This window comes from Labrus mixtus, chromosome 13 (genome assembly GCF_963584025.1).
Source record: "Labrus mixtus chromosome 13, fLabMix1.1, whole genome shotgun sequence".
Taxonomy (NCBI): Eukaryota; Metazoa; Chordata; class Actinopteri; order Labriformes; family Labridae; genus Labrus; species Labrus mixtus.
The window spans coordinates 5,645,696-5,672,275 of record NC_083624.1 but is presented as its reverse complement, the minus strand read 5'-3'; the positions used below and the strand labels follow the sequence as shown (position 1 = coordinate 5,672,275).

Sequence of the window (26,580 nt, the reverse complement as noted above, 5' to 3'; positions counted from 1 at the left end):
TACCTTTTGATAACAAGGTGCTTTTATTTATCTCAAATTGAAACGTTTTTGTTTATTTTTATTTTATTATTATTATTTTTTTAACTTTCAGAGTTGAATTAGTACAACGGAGGATTAGGGCCATGTTAATTTTTTTTTTTTTTTTTAAATTTCGAGATTATTCTTGTAAATTTACGAGAATAAAGTCGTAAATTTACAAGTTTTAAATCTCGTAAATTTATGACTTTAATCTCATAAATTTACGACTTTATTCTCGTAAATTTACGACTTTAATCTCATAAATTTACGACTTTATTCTCGTAAATTTATGACTTTAATCTCATAAATTTACGACTTTATTCTCGTAAATTTATGACTTTAATCTCGTAAATTTAAGACTTTAATCTCGTAAATTTACAACTTTAATCTCGTAAATTTACGACTTTAATCTCGAAATTAAATTATTATTATTTTTTTTAACATGGCCCTCATCCTCCATGCTAAATTAGGTTTAGACAACACCTGGTTATGTTTAGGAAATTAAGATAATTTGGATCAAAACAGTTGGTCAATGTTTTATTTTGCTCTTTCGTTGGTTGGTGACGTTACATTAGTCAGCCCAGCACGCACTGTTACTTAGCTTACTGCGAAAAGCCTACTTTTATTTTCGGTAAGTAGATAAATTTTAATGCCTGTTTTTGCCAGCCAAAACAAAGCATCTATGTTAATTTGTCAGTAAACGTGAATTTTGGAGATGTTTAGAAGCTAGCGGTTGCATTAGCTGCTAACTTTTCGTTTGCTAACCCCTGCTCCTCTCTTGAGGTTTCACCCACTCGTTCAAATATGGCAACGTCTGGCTCCAGAAAGAAAGAAATAATGGTAGGCTACATCCGATAAAGCCAAATTTGATGCTACATTAATACGTTTTAAAATCCCATGACTCTCCTTTTGAGCGTTGTCCAGAAATAATGCTACACAAAATTTAGCAAAAGTCACATAATGAAGGAACATCTTTGATAACACACTTTCAAGGCTTCCAAATCACTATTCACATCTTGTAAAAATAATTTTATAATAATTTTTGACTAATGATTTACTTATTATAATCTATAGGCTACATGTAAAATATTATGGCCTCTTTCAAGTTGTTAGACCATTTTAAAATGCATATTTCTGAAACCAATACAAGAGTCAAACATCATGAGGAACATCTTCAACTTCATTATTTACTCAATTTAAGAATCCCACACTCAAACAGGGACAAAAATAGATTTAGCAAAACAGAGGCCTTGAATGTTGGAAACTAAACTCACCAACGTTATTCTTTTTTTCTTTAAAAAAAAACAATAATCCAACAAATATTGCACAGTAAAAACACATACATGGAAATTATAAAATATTTAGAAAAGAAAAGAGTCATCATATTCTGAAAATAATGCAGAAAAATGTCCTATAAGGAGATTTTGGTATGATGGATGTGTCCTCTCCAGCGGTGGACCAAGAGAAACAGTCTGCTGGATAACAAATAATCCCAAAGTATAAAAGTCCTTCACACATGAAATTGCGCAAAAGTACATAAGTCTTGTTTTTTGTCACTATGGGACATTTGGCAAATTAAATTGAATCCAAAGCACACGCAACAGATTAACCCTATGATAAGGAAGAAGGTGCATGTGGATGGTGATCACCCAAACATCCTAAGATGACTTGAGAAAGCTCCTTTTCATCCAAGTCCATTTCACATATAGGCAGCCCAGTAGGTATCAGGACCAGCCTGTCAGCTGCACAGAGATCCAGAGTTTTATCTTTTCCAAATAAGGTCTGTAGATCCAGTGGGCAAGTTAGATTAAATCCTGTCCTTGTTAGTTCAGTTTGGCACTGATGCGGATCCACTGAAGAGCCTGTCTTGTGTATTGGACTGCATGAGCAATGCTACTGTGAAGAGTCAATGGCCCAGACAATGTATTCAAGTAGTTGAAGAATTCTGCAAAAGAAAAAGAAGACAGTAACCATAAAACCCTAGTTTTCATGATTGTCCAAACACATGAACGTGAAGGTTGTTCTCAAGTAAAACTAAAATAATTTCTTCTATGTCGCATGTGCATACCCTTATTCTCCTTTGCAAGGTTGTCTGCCACCTCCCAGTACTCATAGCTGTACAAGACACTGTTGGTGATGTTCAGATGATTTGCTGCCATCTGGTGGATACGCTGGGGAATGCTTATATGAGAGGGGAAGTTGCCTCCCCTGTGTGAACCCTGTCCGAGTTGTTTTGCGTTGGGGGAGAGTGGGGGTCCTCCTGTGCCCCTGGGAAATAAAAACACAACAAAGAGTAATGGTGAAAAACAAAGGCTAAATTGCTGGAATGAATGCGAACAAATGACATCAAACACCCTGTAATATAAAGCTATAATCCACCTACTTCCCAGAGTCATTCCAACTTGGTGGTGTTGAAGGCAGTTTGGGGGAACTCTGTAATGACACCATAAAGAAAAGGTTTAAAGTCATTCAAACCTGAATATGAAAAAAACCCTTCATATAACACATCAGATATGTTTTAGATGTACCTTAAAGTAGTCCAGCAGGACTTTGGAGTATTTCAGTGCATGGTCCTTCTTTAAACGAAACATTTGCCAGTAAAGGAGGGCAAGGCATCGGAAACTGTGTACACACCAACGGATGTCAGAGGGACTCAAGACAGACCACAAAATCATGCTCAAAATTCAGGTCCTTCAGCCCGATGACAGATGTGGCATAAACAGCGGAGATGAGATACGCACCACAGAACCGCCAGCTGTTTGTCTTCCTGTCTTGCCCCAGGGCCAGAGTGACTCTTCAGCCTCATTGCGTACCTAAAGACACATGTCTGTTAACAATTGAACTGCAGTTCAAATACATGCGTACCTGTGTCTGTGAGAAATTCCTTTTTGTATTTTGTTTGCATGATGTAGTTATTCACCTAATAAGCTCAACAGTCTCAGAGTACATGGTATAAGGAGACTTTGCCTCAAGTGGCCCTTCCTCCATCGCCTTTCCACATTCCATAAAGGAAAGAGCAGCATCAATGTAATTCACAGCCTTCCCCAGCCTGTCCACCTGAGGAGAAAATAATCCAACATTGGTAAAATAGGAGTAGACAAAATAAATGCATTTATATTTTAGTCTCTTTTAAGTGACTAAAAACAGGCAAGAATCATTTTGAAAATGTTGCATTCCTTTAGAGATTTATCCAGTAATTGTTAAGTCTGGCTTAGCACACAAGTAAACAAATGCAAAAAAACTTCCCTGGTCTTTGTTAGATCAGATTGTGGGTGGCACTAGAAATATGAGGTTTACAATTTGGTATCTTTTTTTCGATTGGGTGGGTGGTTGATGTTTAGTCCCTGTGATTGGTGCAGGACAACAGACTGTATGCACACGGCCGTTGTGATCTCTGTGCAAGTAACATAACTGCTGCATTACATTTTCTGTTTTTCTCTTTTGTTAATACTTTGATTCTGTCAAACTACTCATAGCATTGGTATTAAGGGAAATATTCTCATTATAGCGTTGTATAGTGGACTCTGTTACTCCATCGCTTCAGCGTCGTTCTTTTTAAGTCATGTGATGCAACAGGAGGCCCCCGTCCGGCCAACTGGGATAAACTCCTGCTGTGATGTGCAGGAGTGAACAACTAGATCAGGAGGACTTTAGGGTTAGTCCTCTGTGACCCACAATTAGATGACAGCTACAGAAATTATGTTCTGAATTGTTTAAATGCTATAGAACCACATCACTTAAATGACTCACTTATTGCTTAGACAACTACTAGGTCTCATCCCATTCAAGAAATTGTTTTTTTTACTTATTTTTGCAAATTCAGGCAAAAACTAGAAGCGTGGAAGTGGTTGGGTTCAAGTTTTTAGCCTCTAACCTGTAGCACTGCACTGTGCGGTAACGTCATAGTTCCTGGGATCTGCAGTGAAGCATTTAGCTTCAACACCTATCAACTGAGAAGAGTTTTCAAACATTCTCGAAGAAGACATGCAGAACATTTAAAAAAAACTATCCAGTGATGGTGTTCTGTACAGTGGCCTCAAGTGTTCTGTCGCTTTTAAACCATCCCCAGAAAGGGTCTCGTGTCTTTGCAATGCTGCCTACAAAGTTAACCACTTCATTTTATTTCATCTGAGTTCTTTGTTTAACTTGTTGTTAAACCAACATCCTTCGAAAAACATAACCCGTGCAGATGTTGCTTAGTCATAGAAGTTGTTGTTGGTGTAACATCCAAACTTGCTTAGCTTTTGTTGTTAGCAACCTCCATGCTATCTTTGGCACCGGCTAGAAAATGCACAGGACAACTGCTGCACTGATGACAGTGGTGTAACACATGTATGTAGCATAGAACTGAGTTGTACAGATAGTCCTTGAGGATCAATCCCATGGATCAGCCCGTTGTCACATTACCAAATCTTCAATCAAAGATCAAGCACTCACCATCGCGTCTGCACGGTGCTTTATCCTTTTAGCTTCATGTAAGTAGTACTCAGCATGGTGTGGGCTGAGAAGATGGATAAAAAACAAGTAAGTCACAACACCCAGGCTAGTCTATGTCGAACATTCTTGGCCATGCAATGCACTACGTGGATTGCTCACGTTTCATGGTTTGGTAAGGCCCCTCTGCGTCCTGCAGTGACCCAGGACTCAGATGGCGGTTGAGGCTGCCTTGACACTTTTACAAATTCTGTCTCCATTTTGGGCTGAGTGTACAGGTCAACAAGAGGTGAAATAAACTAATAAGGCTGCAAGCAAATGGCGTTAGAATGATCTATTATAGTACTTGCATTACCTTGACAGCAGACTCTCGATTCTTGTCTCTGTTCTTGGAGGTGTGATGCTGTTCTGATGTCTTTGTTTTAGAGGTAGGCTTGGCAGACTCTGGGCTGTCGGAGAGTGGAGACAGCGGAGACAGAGGCCTCTTGCTGTCCAAGTACTCCTCCAAGTACCTGGAGGCACACAAACCAATGAACTATATACACTGGAAAAAGCACAGACACAAATAATAGGGACAGTTAATGAAGTATTTTTTCCGCGATCTCTTACCCATTGTGTGTGGTCTCAGTCACAAACTTTTTCTCAGCTGTTTGAGATGAAGACTCCGTGTGGTCATTTGCATAAGGAATACTTCTCTTGCTATCTCTGCATGGAACACCATTCTCCAACTGGTCATACACAAAAACAAGAACCCATGCTTTGTACGACATCCACATACTCTGTCTGCCTTGTACTTGAGCTTAAAATGTGTTAAGCGGATTTAAACATGTTGTCTACCTTACGTTTCCTTTTGCTGTCTTTTGTCCCAGTCTCAGGGACATAAATGTGTTTCATAGCCTCTCTCTGCTTGTCCTTGGATGATGAAGCAGTAGAGGAAGATGATGACTTCTTAACAGGCGAGCTAGTCGTGCTGTCAGGTACCCTTTTGAGAAGAGAGAGGTCTATCTGCACCACCAGATTTCTAAGTCCTCGCTGGGAGGTGGCCTTGTCACCTCGTCCAAACGGGACAAGGGTGTAGAGTTTTTGGTTCCCCTCACTTTGGTTCCCTGATATGGGTCCCCTAGGATGCACCTCCTTTGGCCTGTTGTTGTCCGGTCTGCCTGGGCCTTGGTGCCCCGACTTGGACGGTCTCTTATGAGAGGTAGAGTCAGCTGGTACTTTGGTGATAGGAACCTGAGATTCAGATTCTGAATCTGAACTTGAAGAGGAGGAGTTAGAGGACGAGGAGGATGATCTATGAGGAGTTGGGGAGCATGTCGGAGGTGTTGACGGCTCTTCTTGTACTTTTCGCTGCTCTTCACTTCTCCCTCCCTTTTTGGTCCTCCCCTGGTTGTGTGAGCTGTCCCGGAGGTCGTGTTGTTCTGTGCTTAAAGGTAGTCTCTGTTTGACGAGGGGCGTCTGCCATCTATTTAGCTGCTCCCTCCTCCTCCTGTTTTCCCCTCTCGCTGTCTCCTCTGTCTTCTTCTGCCTCCGTATCACCACCTCCTCCTCCTCTTCCTCCTCCTCTTCTTCAGCAGAACTCTGGATCCAGGGTCGTCTCAGTAGCTGCTCCTCCGCCAGCCTCCTGTCTTCCTTTCTCTCCTGTTTCCCTTGTTGGTTTTCTCGTTGTCTGTCCTCTTTTTTCACTTCTTTTCTCCCCTCTGTTTGGGTCGGATGATTTCCTCTGTGTTCTACCTCCTTCTCTTTGGACTGGGGTTTCTTCTGTGGATATTTTGTGTGGTTGTCATGCACAAAAGTTTGGACAGTAGCCTCCAAAGACTTTGACCTAGGATTTAGGCTGGGGTTTGATATAGAGTTGAACCTCGGGATGGCATTAGTAGCAGCTTTAGAGGTAGACTGGGAGTGAGTGCTATGACCAGAGCTGATTACACGACTAGTGGGAACTAAGTGCTTTGCTCTTGTGGGACTTTGTTGTGTGTTAGATTGGATTGAAGGTCTAGACTTGTGGTTGGATCTACTTCTCTGGAGTTGCTCCAAATGAGATGTTTTTTTGGCTTTTGGATGCTCTGAGGTCTGTCTTGAACTTGGATTTAAGTTAGGCTTGGGTTTAGATTTGTGGTTAGAGTCAGACGCAGCAGAATCCTTTGATTTGCTTTTGTGCTGGTCTTGTTGCTGTGTGGTTCTGGAATTGGCTGTGTGTTGTTGAGTTTGCTGAAGATAAGTACTTTTTGAGGGTTTGGCTTTGTTGGTGCTAGTCAATGGGGCAATCCATGACCTATTTTTTGTGTTGTAGGAATTGGTTGTAAGGCTTGATTGTGTTTGGATCTGACTCTGAACTTCAGGGTAGTGACGAACCTTGGAAGGAGCTGGTAGACTTGGACTCGGGCTTCTTGAGGGGTCTCGTTGTATGGGGCTAGGACTGCGGCTTGCTCTCGGGCTTCCACATGGACTGGGGCAAACACTTGGAACCGGAGAAGGGATCGGGCTGTTCCTCGGGCTCGGGCTAGGACTTGGACAGGTGCTTGGGAATGGGCTAGGGCTAGGGTAGAAGCTGTAGCCAGGACTCGGTAGGGGGCTGTTGTTGTTGCTGTAATTGAACTGGGGGCTGGGAATAGGGCTTTGGCTTGGGCTGTATTCCCGATTGCTTTCCCAAGATCTGGCTGGAGATGGGGCTCTTTGGGTGCAGGGGGAGGGAAGGCGTCCTGGAATGCTCTGGGAGGGATCCTGTTCACTGCTGGCAGATTTTTTACGGGACTTGAGCCATTTATCCAACTGCCACTGGGCAGCAGGCTGGTGGTCAGTCTTCAGAAGGCACAGATAAAGAGAGAAACAAATGTTATTCAGAAAGTAGATTTCAAACAATATTAGCTAACAGGTGGAAGACATTGACATATACCATCGCCCTCTATTATGTGACAACTTATAAAGAATTAATGACTTGATTGGAGGCTAAAGACAGAACTTCAAGAGTCCTATCCAGCTGCCGTGTCATGACGTATTTCCTACTAAAACGGGATAGAACCAATCATAAGATAGAAGGCAGGATTTGGATTTGGATTTGGCAGGATATTTGATTGGATGGTTGAAAAGTGGGCGTATCACAACAAACATGGCATAAAAATTAGACAAAGGTTTTTAATTAGTCGAAAAATCTGTAAATGCACCTGAGTGCAGGATAAAAGACATTTAAAACGTTTTACATGAAGAGAAAATAGATAAGAAAATACTCAGAAATGAATTATTGGAATATTTTTGGCAGATAAATTCACTGGATTCAAACTGGGAAAAAGTAATTTTCATTTTAAGTAGATAGTAGAAAATTCATGAACATTAATATATATATATAAAAATAAAGTCCCCAAAGTTTAAAGAAGCAGTAAAGGAAATGCACAAGCAAAGTATACGTGCCTCAAATTGGAACTTCATTCTAACAATGTGTTTATGTACTAGTTTGGAAATAACTAAGAGTGCAGGTTCACATTAACAAGGCAGGACACATTTCTTGTTTCTGTAACTTTGCAGAACAATTATCAAAATTGCACTGCTCTCACTGCACATCACGATTAACTCACTGACTCAGCTGCTATTAAAAACAATTCACATTCCAAGTGGCAAATCTGGCTCATGACACGAGTAAAAAGTTCCAACTGACATTATTATAACCTCCTTTCAATAACCTACTTTCAACATGGTCTCACAGTCCACATCTGTGCTTACAGTAGTTCAACCCCCCATCCAATTATGCCAAATGACTCATAATGTTTTCTTAGCAACTTGCGTGGTAACCTCAGGAATGAGAAAAAAAACAAGAGAAAAAGGAACAGCAGTTTTACCACAAATTTTCCAAAAGTCAGACGATACTCACGGCTTAATAGCAAAACTTCTTTCTAGTTCTCGCGTTGTCCACTTCTCCCTTAGCTGCCCAGGAGCTAAATTAAACCTCTAGTCACTCCTCAAGTCAAACAGTGACCCCCTCCCTCCCTCCCACATCCCGCGCCCTGTTTCCAGTGAAGACACTGCATCTCTTGTACCGTCTCGGCTGCCCTCTCTCCCTCCTTCTTTTTTTTTTCTTCTGTCCCTCCCTCTTTCTCTCACTACCTGGAACTCTGGGTCTGCTGCTTCCACAACTCCAACCCCCAACTCTTCCTTGGGAGACATTTAAACAGTCCACGTAAATGAAAAACACATGGTGTGTACACCCCTACCCACCCCCCCCCCTCCTCCTCCTCCTCCTACCTTCTCCCTCTCTCTCACTATAGGGGCCCAATGTAGTATGTGTTTAGAAATACACTTCACTATTTTGTACAGGGCCTTCCATTCATAAAAGAGGAGCAGGTTTCCCTTTCATTCCCCGCATAGCACACTTCTCCAAACAACCCCCACAACGTCCCACATCTCCAAAAGCTCTTTGTCACTGCAGATCTAAATCGCCCATTCTGAGATAATTACGCACAAATTGTCAACAAACTACATGCGCTTTTATTTTGAAAGAGAAAGGTTGCTCTAGTTGTAGATGTCCACATGAACTCGAGACCTGATGACTTCCATGTCCTGAGGGCTTTCCTCTTTAAGACTGGGCCTGTTGACATGACACCCAGGCACTAATTCCCAAAGCAACCTCTCCACCCTCCCCACCCCCACCCCCACCCCCCCGTCATCCTCGTCTTCAACTCACATGCATTCCTTATTCCTCTGACCCACCCACACATACACCCCGCACTCACACTCACACACACACACACACCTGCCGTCAACTGCCTCGAGGCCACCGCCCCCCTTAAGAGAATTCACCCAAAGGAAAAACAGAAAAAAAAACTGGGACCAAGAAAGAAGAAGGAGAGAAAGAGAGAGAGAGAGGACGAGGAGTTGGGTTCTTCTCGTGTTTGATCAGTACCTTCTTCGTGCAGTTGCTTTCCGGCCGGGTGTTGGCAGGCGACGCGGGACCCGGTTGAACTTCTGGGCTTCGGCCGGGGCTCCAGGAGTGAAGACTACTGCTGGCTGACTCGGCGCTAGAGTCTGAGCCTGATGAGTCCGAGCTGGAATGTCTCACCCGCCTGCCATGTGTGTGCGCTCGCTGTGCTGACAGGCTGTCAGTCAACACACACACAAACATCAGAGAGGGGTCAGCGTACGTACACAGCCAATGGGAGCACACAGACACACGCACACAGACACACACACACACACAGGCAGGCAGAAGGATAATTCACACGGTTTAACAGACGTTAATGTTTACAGACGGTTAAGCTTATACGCACGACATGCCGATATAAATATTTGTAATCGAGTACCTGTGTCCATCCCAAGAAGCTGACTCATGAGTTGCCTTCAGGGACACAAAACAGACAAATTATTTACAGCAGTAACAACTTGTGAAACTGGATGTCTTACCTCAGCTGCTCGACATGTTAAATATTATGAGCAAATGCCGAACAGTTTCTTAGTCCCAACAGTTGCCAAACTGTGCATGGGCGTGTGCTGCGACATTAAACACTACCAGAAAAACAGGCCTCATCAGCAGGAGCTGCCAAAAGACTCCCATGATCATTGTTTTGGTTTCTTTCTCTTTACACTGTGACACAGCCTTCTGAGACTCTCACTTACAATCTTTCTGCCTCCTGAAACATGCATAGCGTAAACACATGTCAAATTTGTGTGAAAGGTAGTAAACCAGTTTTTATTTCTTTGTCTAGTCAAACATCTGGCCCATTTCTCATACGATTAGAGGCACTTCTGTTTTCAAAAGCATGTATCCCCCTTTTACAACATTATAAGTAATAATAATTATAACTTTATTTATATAGCACCTTTTAAAAACACAGGTTTACAAAGTGCTTTGACAAACTAAACCAAACACAGAAGAACATAAACAACAGCAAGAACATAACAAATACTAAATACTAAAAATAATTAAATAGAATTCAACAGAAAAGAACCCATATTGCAAGATACCCAACAGACATATATAACCCGACCATCACATGTTTTAGTTTGAAATAAACATGCTTTGTCTGTTTAAAAAATAAAATGTTGCTTTAGGACTGTTTTCTGACCCAGGACCAGCTGAAACTCAGACTGCTATACAGACTGGTACACATTGTGTGCTGTCTCTTCAGTCGATTTGATGTTCTCGTAACTCAAGTTGCTGCTATACTTTCCATCCACAGAGCACTTTGGTGGATGCAACAGTGGGATTTGTAGTTTTTAAGTACTTCTATATACTTTAAAGTTTCATCATCAAATAGAATAGCAGAGGAACTACAGGCAAACATTTGAACCTTTTTGGGTTTTTTTTAGAATAATTTTGGGAGCATTTTGCTTGAATTGATAGGACAGTAAAGAGTGGGAGAGCAAACGTTTGTTGTGTTTACAAATACAATGCTTGTAAGGTTCATTCTGCATACTTTGAATGTAGTTACACCTTCAGTCTACTAGGGGGTGCAGTGAGACACAGTGCATAGAGGATAGGTGAGACAGTTAAGGTAAAGGAAAGAAGAATAGATGTATGCAGGACTGAGTGTGACACACATTTAGATACAAGCAGTGAATAAACAACCGTAACTTTTGGTTGTCTCCCTTGCCTGACTCACCAACATAACACCGTTTAGGGTCTAACCGAACCTGGGACAACTGCGGGGACTGTAGTCTCTGCAAATGGGCACAAGCTCTAACCGCTTGGCTAAACAGGCGCTTCAATAAGCGGCTCGTTTCATACTTGCAGGTTTGCAGGAAACATTGGACAATACTGAAATAATATCTTAGCCTTCATCTAAATTGGATTCAGGTTGTATGGAGAGATGCAGCGTGTTACGTACCCTGTGAGTGTCCTCATCATCACTGCTCAGCTTAAGGTCATCAGCGAGCATCCTGTAAGCAAAGACAAACATTTAGAGCGGCACACACTGTTGTTCATTGTTGTAGTTGGCGGTCATAAAGTCACACTAATATATCTTTTTTCTCTCCCAGTTTTGATTATGCTTCCTCAACTCAAAGGTGCCAGTCTGTTCACTCTCTTTCACCGATATTATATCTGTAAACAACACTGGATGTGTCTGGAACTCTTGTATTTTGTAGTTTTATTGAGGAAGAAACTTTAACTTTGGATAGATTTTTTTTTTAAATTTTCCTTAGAATTATTATTTTATTTTATTTTATTTTATTTATTTTTTATTAGGTGCAATAAAGTGACAAACTGGTGATATATACATAACAAATGAGGCACAAAAAAACAAACAGACAAGGTCAGGACAATGACTCCAAAATACAGTAAAAAATAAAATAACACAAATAAAACAAATTGAATTTGAACACAATAAATTCAAATTGAACAAAATAAAAAAAGAGTACTTTTCAGAATTTAGTTTTCATTCAAGTTTCCTTATCAAGGCTTCTGAAAGTGAGAGTATCAAACCAACAGACTTCAACAGTTGTGCTCTTAGTCTACAGTTCAGATGTAATGAACGTGGTTTATTTGAACCTTCAAACATAAATTATAAATACTGCCTGTCGTGAATTTTTTTTTTTCTTCTTTATGTATTCACTAAGTTGCACAGAGTGCTCAAAAATTATTTAAAAAAAAAAGATTGTTTCCAAATGTTTTAGAACTGATACCCATCGTAAAACTGCCATGTTACATAACAAAGGCTGTGTGATAACATTGAACACGCGGTTTGCCTACAACACCGAACATGTGTTTCACACTAAAAAGAGGAAATAAAGAAGCAACACACAGCAGCACGTCGTTCTCCACACAGACAGCTTGCAAGAATGTTATCTGACATTCGACCTGACCTGCATTATGTAGACTGAAGACTGTGTTGACTGACTCTAATGGTCTGCTTCCTTTTCGTGCTCTATCTTTAATTCTTATCCCTGTTGTTTATGTTCATGGTATAAATCTAATTTTTGTTTTAAAAACTTCTGAAATGAACACTTAAACCATGTGTGACTATATATTGAATTGTCTGTGCCGCAGCAGCAGGTCAGGTCAGATGACCTTTGGTGGATCATGTTTCCTCGTGTCTCACTTACGATTTGTGAGGTGCAACATGAGGGTGACGGGTCATTCGCAGCTGAACATCCCCCCTACCTTACAGAGCGAGAGAGAGAGAGAGAGAGAGAAAGAGAGAGAGAGGGCACTGGGATGAAAAGCAGCCAACAAACCATATAGTAATAATCTACTGGGAATTATTGCACATATTGGTAAAATGTATTAGTCAGTAAATACATACTTTGCCTTTGTTGTGTCGTTGGTAGTTTTGCTTCCTTGGAGGGAAAATGAGAACAAAAAAAGTGATTTTGTGCAGCAAAGAGGATTCTCAGCAGAGTCTGAACAACAATATATTTTAGAACAAACGACAGATCCAAACAAATGCAGCTGATCCAGAGATACCCAGCCAATTACTGCCACCTGCTTTACTCACAATGCAACTAAACAACCTACAGTTCAGTCAGAAAGCTGTTATAGTAAATGCTGAAATAATCCTGTGTAGCCTACAGTTGCTTTATTCAAACTTAAGGAGCATGCTGCAGACTTTTTATGAACTTTACATTCTAACTCCACACCTCATGTTTTTTTTAAACTTGTAGTTTCAGACCGAACTTAATAAATAATTCAAAAAATAACTTATTTCCTCCTCAAGACATGTTAACACTTAAATATGTGACATTGGTGGGATTCCCCATGTATTGATCAAATAAAACACTAAAACACACACACACACATGACACTGCATGGATGCATTAGTTGAACTGGCCTACGGGTCAAATGTTCAGAGGTTCAGGGGGCCATTAGAACACAAGCCTCTGCTATAAGTCGTTTTTTTTTTTTTTTTTGCATGTTTTGTTGAAAAGTCAGAGAACCACCAAATAAATGACCACAAAGAGATGCAAAAAAAAATATGACACACAAAAACAAATAATGCATTTTTTTTAAATACACACAAATGACTAAAAACAGAAACAAAAAGACTACAATGGCAGAGACACAAAAAAACTACAAAATGCCTACAAACGACACAACTGTGAGACATTCTAAGATATGAGAGAGGGTTGCCCAAAGGCCCATTTTTCTACAAGTCACCCATGCAATACAAACACACACACACACTCACAAATACCTTAGGGTTGTAGAGGATTCTTTGGGCCTGGTCCCCCCCTAAGGCCTGCTGGGACGGCCAGGACTGAGTCATGTCCTGTGACAAAGAAGCAGGGGTCAGAGGTAAATTGTGAGATGTCACTGTGATTGATGAAGCTCACATACAGACGGTCCAGGCATCCTAAATCTATCTCTAGAGTAGTGTTCTTTATATTTCTTTGATTTAGAGGTAACTTATCTCTCAATTATCTATCACATGTCCACACATATAACGCAGATAGCTCCATTTGGTTGTCACTACTGTAACTCACCACCAGGGGGAGCTGACTGGTTGGAAGACATCTGTGAATATTGTTTTTTTTTTTTATAAGTTTTCCAGGTGTATTTTTTCCCAGCATAACAACTATTGCATATTCAGATGATTTTTGTCTTTCTATTATTTATTTGTTTATCTGTGTTCCCTCAGTTGCTCACAAGAACAACATCGTACAGTGACTGACCTGGTGCATGCAGAAGCAGCTCAATTTGTTTTGTTTATTAGCCAAATACATACTTCAAGGCTTAAATAACTTTTTGAAATACATGATTTTGTACACACAAAAAGGCTTAAGTGTCATTAGAACACAGCTCAGAATGACTTGGCTCTTCAATGGCAAGAATCGTGCAGGTGTGCAAAATCAGTGAACCAAATAACAAGGCAGCCAATCAAAACATGTGTTGCTTAAGGGGGCCCCAGGGAAATGAACGTAACAGACGTCAGGTGGTTCAGGTCCCAACAAGTAATCATCAGCACCCTGTGCAACAGTTAAAATCACATTAAAGCAATAGCCCACTGAAGTTTGCATTATGTGGAGGAAATTGCTAATCAATTTGCAGAATTTAATTGTAAAAAAAACCAAACATTTTCTGCAGGAACTTGTATGGGTCAAACTAATTGGACCATCGCAACAACCCTTTCAGCCGCAGGAAACACTAATACTGAATCTGCACAGTCATCTTGAAAATCTACAGGTTCTCCCACAAGTTGAATCCTATGGGTCACTGATTATGCTAAACTAAGTATACACACACAGTGAAGCATAAAAACCTGCAAAGGTTGATGGTATTTTATCAATAGTTGGCACGACAGCAAGATGATACTTAACATAACAGATAACAGTGTAATTATATAATGTGAAAAATATGTGTGCAATAACCTCAGGTGCAATAAGATATGTAGAAAGTAGAGACAAGAAAACATATTTATATTTTCATTTCATTGTACAGTGTTCCCCTTTTTTTCTCATAATCCTATTCTCTTTTATGTATAATTTTAACTTTTTTTGTAGAAGCTGACTCAGGGAGAAACGCACAAGAATTCCAATGTACCTGTACTGTCCTGTACCTGTGCAAATGGCAATAAACATATATTCTATTCTATTCTACTTTTTTTAGTGGCGATAACTTTTTTGCATACCTATTCTTTGTAAAAATCCACAATATTCAAGTATTCAAAGTATTCTCAAAAAATAAAGATTGCCATCTCTCATTAAGGCTGTCTATTAGAACGGGGTTTTCATAAATCAAATTGTGATTATTGGTTATGGAAGAGGTTTGAATGCTGTTGCTTTTGAATTAACAAAAAAGATGTTAAATTCTCATGATTGATGACAAATTACAGGTAATTTTAAATACATATTGTTGAGGCTCACAGCTGTGACAATGCTTCCCACCATCAGGAGCGATATAAGATTGTAATACATGATTATACACTCAGACTTTCCTGAAAAAGTACCCCATTCCTCATTTGTTCTCTCCACACATTCCTCAAGACGAAACCAGTTACAGAGAGCGATCTCTGCACATATAGTACACCGTCTCAACTCCTGCTCTGATTATAATCTCTGCTGATTGGATTTGCCTGCAGTCACACTCAGACAAACCAGGCCTCATGGATGCTGACAAAGTGGCCTGATTTTGTACCATTCATTTACCATGATCATGATCTGGTAACTTGGCTACGTTGTACTGTAGAAACAAAGGGGCTAAGTTTGTAATGCACACGTGTGGGACGACTCAGCGTTACTTTAATGCTGAAACAGTGAGCAATCAGAGACGGGGTGGTATGAGCTGTTGAGGAATCATTTAACAATTTGGATTATATGCTTATTGACTTTCTTGGTGAGATTTAAATGAGAAGATTGACGCCACCAACATATCCGAGCACTAAATGTTAATGCTAGATCAAGTAGCCTGTTAGCATAACTGAGCTTAAAAACTCTGGGAGAAAAAAAAAATCTATACATTTTCACCTAATTTGTGATCCTCATTAAAAATAAATAACATTTCATGTTTTGAAGTGAGTTTTAATCTTCTTTTTAACTGAATCTGAAGCTACAGCTAGCCAGTTAATGTAGCCTAGCTAAGCAACAGTGACTCTGCCTGGCTAGCAGAAAAAGCCTGATTAAAAACCCCAAATCAAATATAGTACTGGAACACTTTATAAACAAAATATAACATGTTATTTGGTTCATTTTCCTCTTATATGCTCTAATTTGAAGTCCCAGAAAGTCTAGCCTGTTAGTGTAGCTTAGCTAAGCAGAAGGCTACCCTCCAGGCCATAACCACCAAGCATTTAATGTTTTGCAATTCAGTTAAGGTACAGATTTGAGAAGTTTAAATATGCTCAGTTTCGATTTAAACACAATAGCAGGAATTTAGTTAACTTAAAAAAAGGCCACGCTAGCTCTGCCACATTACAAGTTTAAATGCTTAGCTAAGCTAACGAGCTGGGAAGCTGACGCTGTACTTGTGCCATACAAACATTAGTGGCATAGGTCCCCTCATTAAACTCCCTGCAAGAAAGTAAATAAGAGTATTTCCCAAAAACAACTTTTTGAAAGGCTGTCAGCTAGAAATAATGCTCCTAGTTTTTACAGACATTCATGAGTGGACACATTTTTATGAACCTGGCGGCTGGCTCTAAAGCTTTTCTCTTCCTTTTCTACCTTCTCCTCTTCCCACCCTCCACAGTAAGCCCCGGAGGGTTTAAGTGTTTCCTCTCCCTGCTCATCCTTTCACTTCATCATCTCTCCTCCCCCAGTCACCAAGGACACAGCACCAGCCCTCACCGCTTTCCTACTCCCAACAACAACAAGGTCTCCCAGGTGGAGCAGCGTGTGTTGCTATCTCCGCCGACCCTTTGCCCGACACATGTATCTCTGTGTCTCTGTTTGTGTCCGCTCTTCCTAGGTGACAGGACACAGGAAGCAGTAATTATCTAAAACGTTTTCTATAAACTCTATGGTCCTCGCTGACATAGCAGTGTAAACAAGACACGCTTTAAAAATCAGTGACCAGAATGTCTACTTTTCAGTTTTTTAAAATTAATTTCAAACTGATGATCCTCTGATGAAAAAATGAAATATCTGATCTGATGTCATCTACGATTCCAGGGAATCAGTATCTTTTTTTTCCCCGTTTCATAGAGTAATATAAAACTTCAAGTATTAAGAAAAATAATAAATTATAATAAATTAAAGAAGCCCTATGTCTCAAGTGTTGAAGTTAACCTTATGCAGCAATCTGCCACAGATATCGTATCCAGTGTAACCCCTTTCAAAAAGCTTAATAATGAAAACATTATTATTATTTTTTTCTTATTATTATTAGGATTATTTTTTCTTTTCTAAATCTTAATTTAATTATCTTTTCTCTCTTCGTACCTTTTCTTTGGATTTTTATCTATTTTTATTTTATTTCATGTTGTATGTATTCTTGTATGTTTAAAAAATTATACATAAAAATGTGCCAGGATGAACAAAATATGTGACGAAATATGACAACTTGTAATGAAGTAAAACAGCCTGCAATAAAGTATTAAATAATAATAATAATGAAAACAGATTGTTTATAAAGTCATAAAATAACTTCTAATGAGGAATACTTTTTTTTTTGTTGCAAAAGTTATATACGGCAATCATAACTATCGCTTTTCATCTATTATATAATTTCCGCTCCCAGTTTGTTGTCAATCTAAACAATTACATAATAACTATTTGAGGATGTCATGAAGTAGCTAGAGATCATGTAGTTGTTGTTTTCAATAATTTATTTAACCACGTTTGTTCACTTATGTCACATCATTATGCACTCTGTGAGTAGTTACACACATTAAGATTTTTTCTCATAGTCCACTGCACAGCTCCTACATTTCACCTTTTGTACATCTTGTGTTTTTTATTTTTATATTTCATATTTTACATTTTTAAATTCTATTTTATATACTGTAATATCTTCTTATACTGTGTTATTTAAGTTGTTGCTAGTTCTGTGTTATTTCCTTGTTAATTGTTTAGCACCAATACACCAAGTCACATTCCTTGTATGTGTAAATGTACTTGGCAATAAACCCTGATTCTGATTCTGATTCTGATTAAAAAAAGTTCAGTAGCTAATGCAGACAGTTTGCCAACTTCCCTCCGCCCTCTGATGTTTCATTCTGTTTTGTGTTACCTGTGTTTGCCTGTGGGAAAGCCAACCAAATGAAACAGACCTAAATAAATGTGGGTTGAATTTGGACATTTTAGGAACATTTGGGATGCTAGCATGAAACTCAACAATCTAAATAACATAGGTTGGAAAATGTCGCCATTGTTATTAAAAACCGCAATCGAAAGAAAAACAAAAGTCATTTCTTACCTCTAGAATTTCTTTGGCACAGCTGTTGTGTTGGCTTCTTGTTACCTGTGCCAACACACATGAGAGGAGATGGTAAATGAGGAGAAAGTCACAGGAAGTTAAGACTGAAACATAATCAGGAGGGAGTCTGTAACACTTTGGAAACACACTAAAGATCCAGTCACCAGCTAGACGTGCACATGGAGAAAGAGATAAAACTACAAAAACAATATTTGAGCATCTGAATGCCACAAAGTGCAGTATGTGTCATCTGAAAATCAGATGCAGTCGATGCTTAACAGTCTTACCCAGTCTCAAAGATTGACTCATTCCTTTTTCTTTAGCAGTCCTTAGTCATGATTTGACCTTCAATCTTTTCATTTCCAAAAATAAATGTAAATACACACATAAGCAGTGCAAACACACTTAAAGAATCACCTTCTGCATTCTGCTTTCCCGCCTTTTTCTGTCGTTCAAAAGACAGCATAACAATGTACTTTAAAGCCTCAGAGTCTCACACACGGTGATTGTGAGAGTTGTGAGACGGTTGAAGCTTCATGATGACTCATATTTTTGAATTCACAGCTGCAGATGATCAGACGGAAGTGGACTTTGTTGCAGGCAACTTTCTGTTTCTATTCATATAGGCAACATCTCTCTCTCTCTCTGTCTCTCTGTCTCCCCCTCTCTCCCCCCCCTTTTACCCCTTTTCACGTTTCAGCTCACAATTCAAATAAACCTCTCTGATATGAGAGCAAAGAACAGTGTTGCTCAAGCATTATGATAAAGAACACACTGTTTACAGTACTTTCACTTCCCCTTCTGTGTTGTGGCTGTAGGTGTGGATGGGAGTGTGTTTCATTATTACTGTAAGTTTTGTGTGAAAACAGACAATCCTGCCAAAGCTGTAATGAAAAGTGCTGTTCCCCATTTTCTTGTTTTTCTTTTTTGTTTAACTTTCATATCAATTTGAATCCCTATTCGTTTACATTTGGACTTCATGCTGAGTACTTGTACATACTTGCAAAAATGTAATTTCCTGTACACACTATTTCATTTTCATGTTGGTGGTGCTTTACTTCCAGCTCCCCACTCTGTCTTCTGTGCCATCTGTGCAGCACCAGTATGCACAGTTGAAAATGTGTTCAGCGTGGATGCTCGTGCATGTGTGTGAAACTGACTCTTTTTTGCTTGCATGACTCACTAAGGTCAGAGTCTGAGTGGATGGACCCAGAGCCTGCGGATGGAAAACAATGTGTGTGAGAACTGTCTGATTACCAAAGCCACAAGGCAAGTAAAGTTACAAGGCCATAGGCAGGCACCACATGAAAAACATAAACACAGACAGACAGTATTTTCTGTTTCTCTCCCTGTGGCGATTTATAACCCCCAAATCAAGCTTTTCTTTGTATTACACTACCGGCCCATTAGAGTGGATATTATCATGTGCAATGTGTTTCACACATCCATAGCCTCTAGCAGCACTAGCTACAGCTCTGTTGCAATACCCTGATGAATGAAATCCCCAGGGACAAAACAAAACCACAACCCATCAAAACACCTGCATCAAGCCTGCATACAAGCCATACCCTACTAACCACCTGTTACATTCTTAAAGTATCAGCAATTACTGGAGTTATGCCCCTATTTTGGATTCCATTCAGAAAAATTCATCTGTGCAAGAGTGCCATTCACATCTGAAATGTTTTTTTTTTTCTGCAAACCAAAAAAAACCAAACAAACAGTAAATGCATGTCTCTGTAGGAATTATTCCCTTATTTTTTAGTTCAGGATTCATGCAAAAGAAGAGTAATCTGCAGTTACTCTAGGTGTGATTTGTGAATGTAAACATGCAATAGGCCTAATGTTGTGCAAGATTCAAACTGTCAGTGACTTGTCTATAAAGCTTATAACATGCCCAGATGATCTCAATTATTTATTCTATTCTAAAAGTAGGATAGCATGCAACCTCTCACCTGAGAATACGCGCATTTGAGTAGAAAACAGACAATGGAAAGTTTCCCTTTGCCAGCGAGGACAGTTGGCATGGTTCCGAGATAGTCAGTGCTCTCCTCCGGCGTCCATTCCAGTGAAGACGGTGGATGCTGTCCCTGTCTGTGCCTCCTGCAGCCCCGGTGACTCCCCTTCACTCGTGGTGGTACCACCGATATGCAGCTGCCCGGAAAGTCAGTGTGAGTGTGTGTGTGTGTGTGTGTGTGTGTGTGTGTGTGTGTGTGTGTGTGTGTGTCTCTGCGTGCATATGTGTGTCACTGAGTGAGACAGAGGACGATGTGGGCGGTCCGGCAACGTCAGCGATGACACGCATCTCACGTAGGGAGATCACGACTCAGAGTGACCCTGTGGATGTTAAACACCGGGAGATGTTTTATTTAGACTATTTGTAGAGGCGAAACAAGGAGGTCAGATCATTGAAGTAATAACTTTGGTGATTTGGTATAGGTATAAGTATTTAAGACTCCCTGTCCAACCAACAGGGGCGAAGCTATGATTTAAAGGGACTGCAGAGTTGTTGTTTTTTTTTTGTTCAATTGGGGGACACCAACCAACAAACATGCTTGATATAATCCCTTAAAGGCTTTATATGTGATTTTACACACTTAAATATAATAGAAATCAAGTATATCCTCTGAAAATAACTCTGTGAGTCATGACTGTCTACAATGGGTGTAACACCCGAGTCCCACTGTCTGTGATGTTTTCAGAGTTTTCAGAGTCCTATCTTCAGTTTGTTTACATCGCCGGGACGGCCGGCCGACTCCTCCCCTCGTGTATAAAAGTTGTTTAATTGAGGGACTAGAGAAAAGAAGAATAACATACTGTACTCACTGCTTAACTGTGTTTCTAGATCACGCTCATTTCAGGTAAATTTACATGCAGTGTGAAGATACGAGCATAATAAAGATTGCTAGCATTAGCATGCTAACACAACAATGCAGCGCGAGTTGTTTTGGTTTCATGCTGGTGCTCAAGGGCGACACCTGCTGGATCAAAAAAAATCTCATGTAAAGCCTTTAAGGCATTTTAACTTTAGCTGTGTTGTCAAAACTGGTGGCTTCAAATATTTCTTGTACAATCTATAGCAGCACATTACTAAATGGCATTTTGCCCAGCTTAGACATAGGCTACCTACAACAACACACAGATGTATGGACATTTTTTTTCCATCTTTGAAGTCTAACATGTGAACTATTGGTCATTATATAGCCCGAAATTGATCCACACTTTATACAGAAAAGAGAAAAAATAGTATAATATGTTTGTATAGGCCTATTCCTATTATGCAAACATTACATAATTCAACACAAGGTATACATTATTTTATTTTTTTACATGATCTTACAAGACATATTAAATACACAGTGGACAAATCAACTAAATGCAAAGTTGAAACTAGCAGGAGACTGGACCTTTGGTTGATTTTCAACTTCTGTCTTTGAGGTCAACAATGATCTGTAATGGATGAGAAGTGGCATCAGTGGCAGTTAACTAAGAGGAATGCACAACACTGCACAAATCTCCGGAACTACTGTCACACTTTTTTTTTGTGTGTAGACTAAGCAGGTGTGTTTGTATTGTGCCTCTGACACCCAGAGAAAAATGATCTAACATGGAAAGTTTACATGTAATGTCACATGTGACAGAGCAGCTTTATTGGCTGGTTGTTGTCTTTTTGCTACAGGCCATCGCTCTTCAGAAAACATACAGTATGTCTGATCATATCTCCTTCCTACATCTCGGCCTTGTGCTCTCGTCTAGTCCATCCATTATTCTGCTTAATGTATTCCGGTCTGGATTTTGCCTTGTCGTGATAAAATATGAGCTGTCTCTCTGAGCTCAATGGCTCCTGTGTGTGGGGGGGTGGGGGGGTAAAGCCAGACACGAGGAGCTTGGAATATTAAAGCATTGATTTGAGACATCGGTCCGCATTCTAGCTTAATAAACATATTTGAGAAGTCGTTATTAGACAATGGCTAAAATGAGCATTCAGACAATCCTTTTGCTTAAATTATGTTTCATATAACAGTTAAATAACAATAACATATTCTTTAGCCCTAGCTTACAGTAATATAGCGTGATAAAATAAATATAAGTTAGCTCTGTATCTCAGCTACTACATATGTTGTTTAACCTTAAAATATGGCCATATATTACTAACTGTACTTACTATTCCTTGTTTATACAGGCTAGCTAAAGGTAATACCAGAGAACTAATGTTAGCTTTTATGACAGAACTATCGTTGCCTATGTGATGGGCGATCAAAAGGTGGTTTAATATTTTCCCTTTTAGATGTTTCCTATATACTTGTCTTTTCAGTTAATCTAGATGAGTCATGTATTAATCACATTCCCAACTTTGTACTGAATTTTTGGGCTCTCACCGTGAGCGTGATGTCAGAGGAAAAAGGATGCTGGGTGAATATGTTGAATGGAGTGCCTTACTGGATAAAACCTTTTATCATAGGTTGCATTCAACTGAAAATGCTTGAGGTGATTGGCTACAGGCAAAAACTTAGAAATCATTATTTTAAAAATGCATATTTATAAACGCAGTTATTATTTGACTGAAGTAAGTTGTAAGTTAAGAGGAAGTAACTCATTTCATCTGTAGTGTTAAAAAGGGATATGTAAAAGGTTTGACACCCTCAAAGAAGAGACCATGCAGAGGATAAATGACAGATTTAGTCCCCTCGTTTTAACTTTGTGTTGAACTCAACTCAAACAAACTTCAGTGCAGTGACTCTTCTTAGTTCAGTAATCAATCTTGTGTGTGTGTGTTTGTGTGGGTGTGCACAGATACTTGTGGCTTTTACCTTTCTGTGCTTCAAAGGGGCGAAGGCTTTTCAAACTGCATGTTTAGTTGTTGTTTTTTTCCTCGTGAATTGATGCGTAGACTTGTTTTTGGTAAGATGAGCCCTGCACTCCCAAGAAGGATAAAAACCCTGACATGTTTTTTTTTTACTTTGAGGGTGCTGACATTGTCAGTAAGTGACCCTTGAAGTGAAACATTCTTGCTGGATAACGGCTTCACAAAAACAAAAAACCCCTAACAAGCAGATCATTTCCCACGTTTTAGAAATGAGAGGGTTTTTTTTTTTAGCCTAATTAGTCAAACTAAAATCTCAAGAAGTGTAAAAGAAAAAAAGAGAAATGAAAGCATCACACTGTTTAGGACTGCATTGCATTATGCAGATGTCACATTTTTAGACAATTTGAACTAAATCTTACTGTTAATTGTAAATGTGCTACAATTTTGGGAAACAATTGGATTGGAAGTTATATTTCTATCGAATGATGAGGCTAATGATGTCATATTTTCTGTTCTGTAAATGTGAAGATTTTTTTGATTTTTTTATAATTATTTTTATTGCTTTCATGCTTTCCGTCAGTCATACTTACAAGTTTTTATCAACCAAAATAATACCATAACATTGAACTTAGTTACACTTTTCAAGAGTGAAATCAGGATCACATGAGATATTTACCTTTATATCCCAAGACACAACAGAGAATGTGTAAATGTGAAGATTTGCTGCATTCATTGATCTTATATCATAGTAGTATTAAGAAGTATCTGGGTTTGCAGTTGTTGGTCGGATATAAAAGAAGACATTTCATGAGGTCACTTGAGGCACATGCATATTATAACAGGCGTTCTCGTTGCTTTCTGTAGTTTGTAGACCAACCAATCATCACTTTATTGAAAGACTAAAGAGCAGTCTTTAACATAATGATGAGATATGACCCTATGCAGTGTACTGTATCTGATAAAGGGATCACTGAGTGTATTTAGCTGGTTCACCATAGCATGTGGTCCTATTGGAGAAACTATCATGCACAATCTGAATTTAATTGTTTGTCTTATATATAAAAGCAGAGATAACAAAGAGGCTCCAGTATTAAATATATGGATGAACTGGAAAATGTAAAATGATGAGAAATGCCTGGAGCCACACGGTAGCAACCTTGGCTACAGACCCATGGTGACAGGACCTCAAAGGCACAACGACATCCCTCGACGCAGCATGTTTAGAGCACAGCTGGCCTCAAGAGTCAGCCTTCTTGACAACACACACACACACACACACACACTCACACACACTCCCCGATCTCTTTCTTATGTACAGCCAACATGAAGAGTTGTTGCGAGAGAACAAGTGTCTGCAGCATGTTCTAGTTCTCATGGAGATCCTGTGAGTGTTCCAGGCTCCAGCAGGTAGAGGAGACAGAAAGATAAAGGATTAAGTACCACTTTTTAATATCAAAAGCTGCCATTATGACAACTTATTAAATCTTCTTTATAAAAGTAAATTATTATCTTATCATTTACGTTATCGTTTGTTATAAGCTCTTACAAATGAATAACTTTTGGGTTGCCAGTTTGGGGAAAAAAATCCCACCTTATCAGACATTATCCCTTACATAGACCAGTGATAAATACTCATTGGTTTCTACTTTCTCACTGTCTGAAACATGACTATGGTTTGAAATGGAAGGAATGATTAACAATAACATTTTCCACCTTCTAATAATCCCAAAGTAAATGATCTGGAACTATAAATCATTATACAGCAAATATTTTGAACAAATAAAAGTTATAATTTATGCATTTTTCTTCTTCTAATAAATGTCTTCTTATCAATGTCTAAGGAGGTGTTCATGAACTTTAAAAAAAAGATATATGTCAATTCAGAAACCCCACTTATAAACACTGATAAATGCTGCCAGTTCAAAGGATTTCAACCGTACATTAATTTCAACGCCTCATGGAAATTACCCACAATATATATTTGTTTTTTCTATAACTAAAAAAAACAATGTTATTTCCAAATCTATTTTTAAATACGACTTTATTGCACATATGTCCATATTATAATTTCTTAATATTGCTACCAAAGACTTCACTTCCTTCACTTCCTCTAGTAAATGGATGAATTTCATAGCAATCATTTACATAGAGGCTCTCGAGCTTCACAGTAAAAAAAACTGACTTAATGTTGACTTTGCAGTTGGATTTATTTGTAGCCTACATGTAGTTTGTATGTATGAGCGGACAGCGCCACCTTGTGGTCAAAGTGTGGAGTGAATCTTAATTCTGCTTCACGTCACATTCCTGCATGAATGTGACAAGTATCATAAATGTTTTATTTGTACTTTGCCTCAGAATAAAACATTACTAGATTATACATTTTTGTTTAACAACACCTCTTCAACATGCTCTCAAACAAACAAACACATTAAACATAGACCACACAAACAAACCATTTATTCTATAAAGGAAGAAGAGTGCTTTGGTTATATGAGGAGGCTCCATGATAAAACTGTTGACATCATTTTCTTAACAAATCATGCCAACATAAAGACCTTTTCAAAAATGGTGTCCCGCCTGTAGTTCAAAACGTAAAGACTTTGCCCTTACTTTATTATTACAGTTTTAAATGTTACAACATTGCACAGCTCTGCACAGCTCCCTATGTCAATACTGTCCATTTACAACTCTGTTTTTGCACATTTACATTTAATCTTTCATATTTAAGACTAGTAATGCTAAATTAAATCCTGGTTGTATATATTCCCATTCTTAGTTTTGATATTTTTAGTGTTTATTTACTTTGTATTTAATATTATATTGTGTTTAAATTTGCTAATATTGTGTTTTTTGCTCATATTGTGTGTTTGGACAACCTGCTGCTGTAACGCCACAATTTCCCAGTTTGGGATCAATAAAGTCATTCTATTCTATTCTATTCTATTCTATATGGTACCAAAAATTAGGGCTGCTAGCCTGTGGTGACTCATTCAAACAGTTCAAACCCCAATATTTCAGTTATATTTCATGGACGATAGGGGAAGCTAGGAACCAAAGTTCTGTTTCTGATAGAAAATATTAATTGACTAACTGTTTCAGCTTTACAAATGTGTTTAAATGTCTCACAGCAGGCAGCATTTCAAGACATCAGGGGAAAGCAATGGATTAGAATACAAAAGTCAACTCCCACCTGCATGTTTCTGCTCATGAAAATAGAGTCATGTGTGAACTTTTGACCTCCCTGCATGTATTGCCAAGGACAGGTTATTGTTTTAAAGTATTCAGATCCCTGAACTATAACATGAATAGTTAAAGGTAGACCTTATGTAGCCTATATCATACTTGATGTATCTATTTCATTCCTTTTCTTGCTCAAATCCGGATGCCTTGTCTAAGTCTTCTGCACGTTTTGTGCTCATATTTATGAAATTATATTTTTATAATGCATCCACGTTTAAATTGTATTGTAATTATTTCATATATATGTCTATTTCTGACCTGCCAGATCATCTGCTTTGAATGGAGGCCTGTTCAAACCACCGCA

At 38.9% G+C, this 26,580-nt stretch overlaps 1 protein-coding gene across 3 annotated transcripts; it reads right to left on the bottom strand.

Moving 5' to 3' along the window:
* Positions 1–1,177: 1,177 nt before the first annotated feature.
* aff3 (AF4/FMR2 family, member 3) lies at positions 1,178–20,430 on the bottom strand. 3 transcript variants are annotated; one of them, XM_061053327.1, is made up of 19 exons: positions 20,185–20,430; positions 18,230–18,274; positions 13,572–13,646; positions 12,684–12,717; positions 12,484–12,541; positions 11,268–11,319; positions 9,744–9,778; positions 9,347–9,539; positions 5,290–7,254; positions 5,062–5,180; positions 4,808–4,964; positions 4,615–4,718; positions 4,456–4,519; positions 2,939–3,075; positions 2,760–2,831; positions 2,547–2,640; positions 2,402–2,451; positions 2,087–2,286; positions 1,178–1,963 (listed from the first exon to the last, which is right to left on the bottom strand). In XM_061053327.1, exons 1-19 carry the CDS (start codon positions 20,254–20,256, stop codon positions 1,842–1,844), a joined length of 3,648 nt encoding a protein of 1,215 aa, XP_060909310.1. In that variant the 5' UTR covers positions 20,257–20,430; the 3' UTR covers positions 1,178–1,841. The 3 variants fall into 3 exon arrangements, with proteins under 3 accessions (XP_060909310.1, XP_060909311.1, XP_060909312.1); XM_061053328.1 differs by having other exon boundaries at positions 5,290–7,252; positions 9,360–9,539; XM_061053329.1 differs by lacking the exon at positions 20,185–20,430 and adding an exon at positions 18,647–18,828.
* Between the last annotated feature and the right edge of the window lie 6,150 nt (positions 20,431–26,580).

What these genes read in the sequence shown, in the direction of transcription:
- aff3 (XM_061053327.1), bottom strand. Translation starts at nt 20,256, where the DNA reads ATGCCAACTGTCCTCGCTGGCAAAGGGAAACTTTCCATTGTCTGTTTT. An exon ending in ACAGCAAAAGGAAACGTAAG is followed by an intron (nt 5,181 to 5,289) that starts GTAGACAACATG and finishes GTGTATGACCAG; the next exon opens with TTGGAGAATGGTGTTCCATG. An exon ending in GAGACTGTTGAGCTTATTAG is followed by an intron (nt 2,832 to 2,938) that starts GTGAATAACTAC and finishes ATGTGTCTTTAG; the next exon opens with GTACGCAATGAGGCTGAAGA.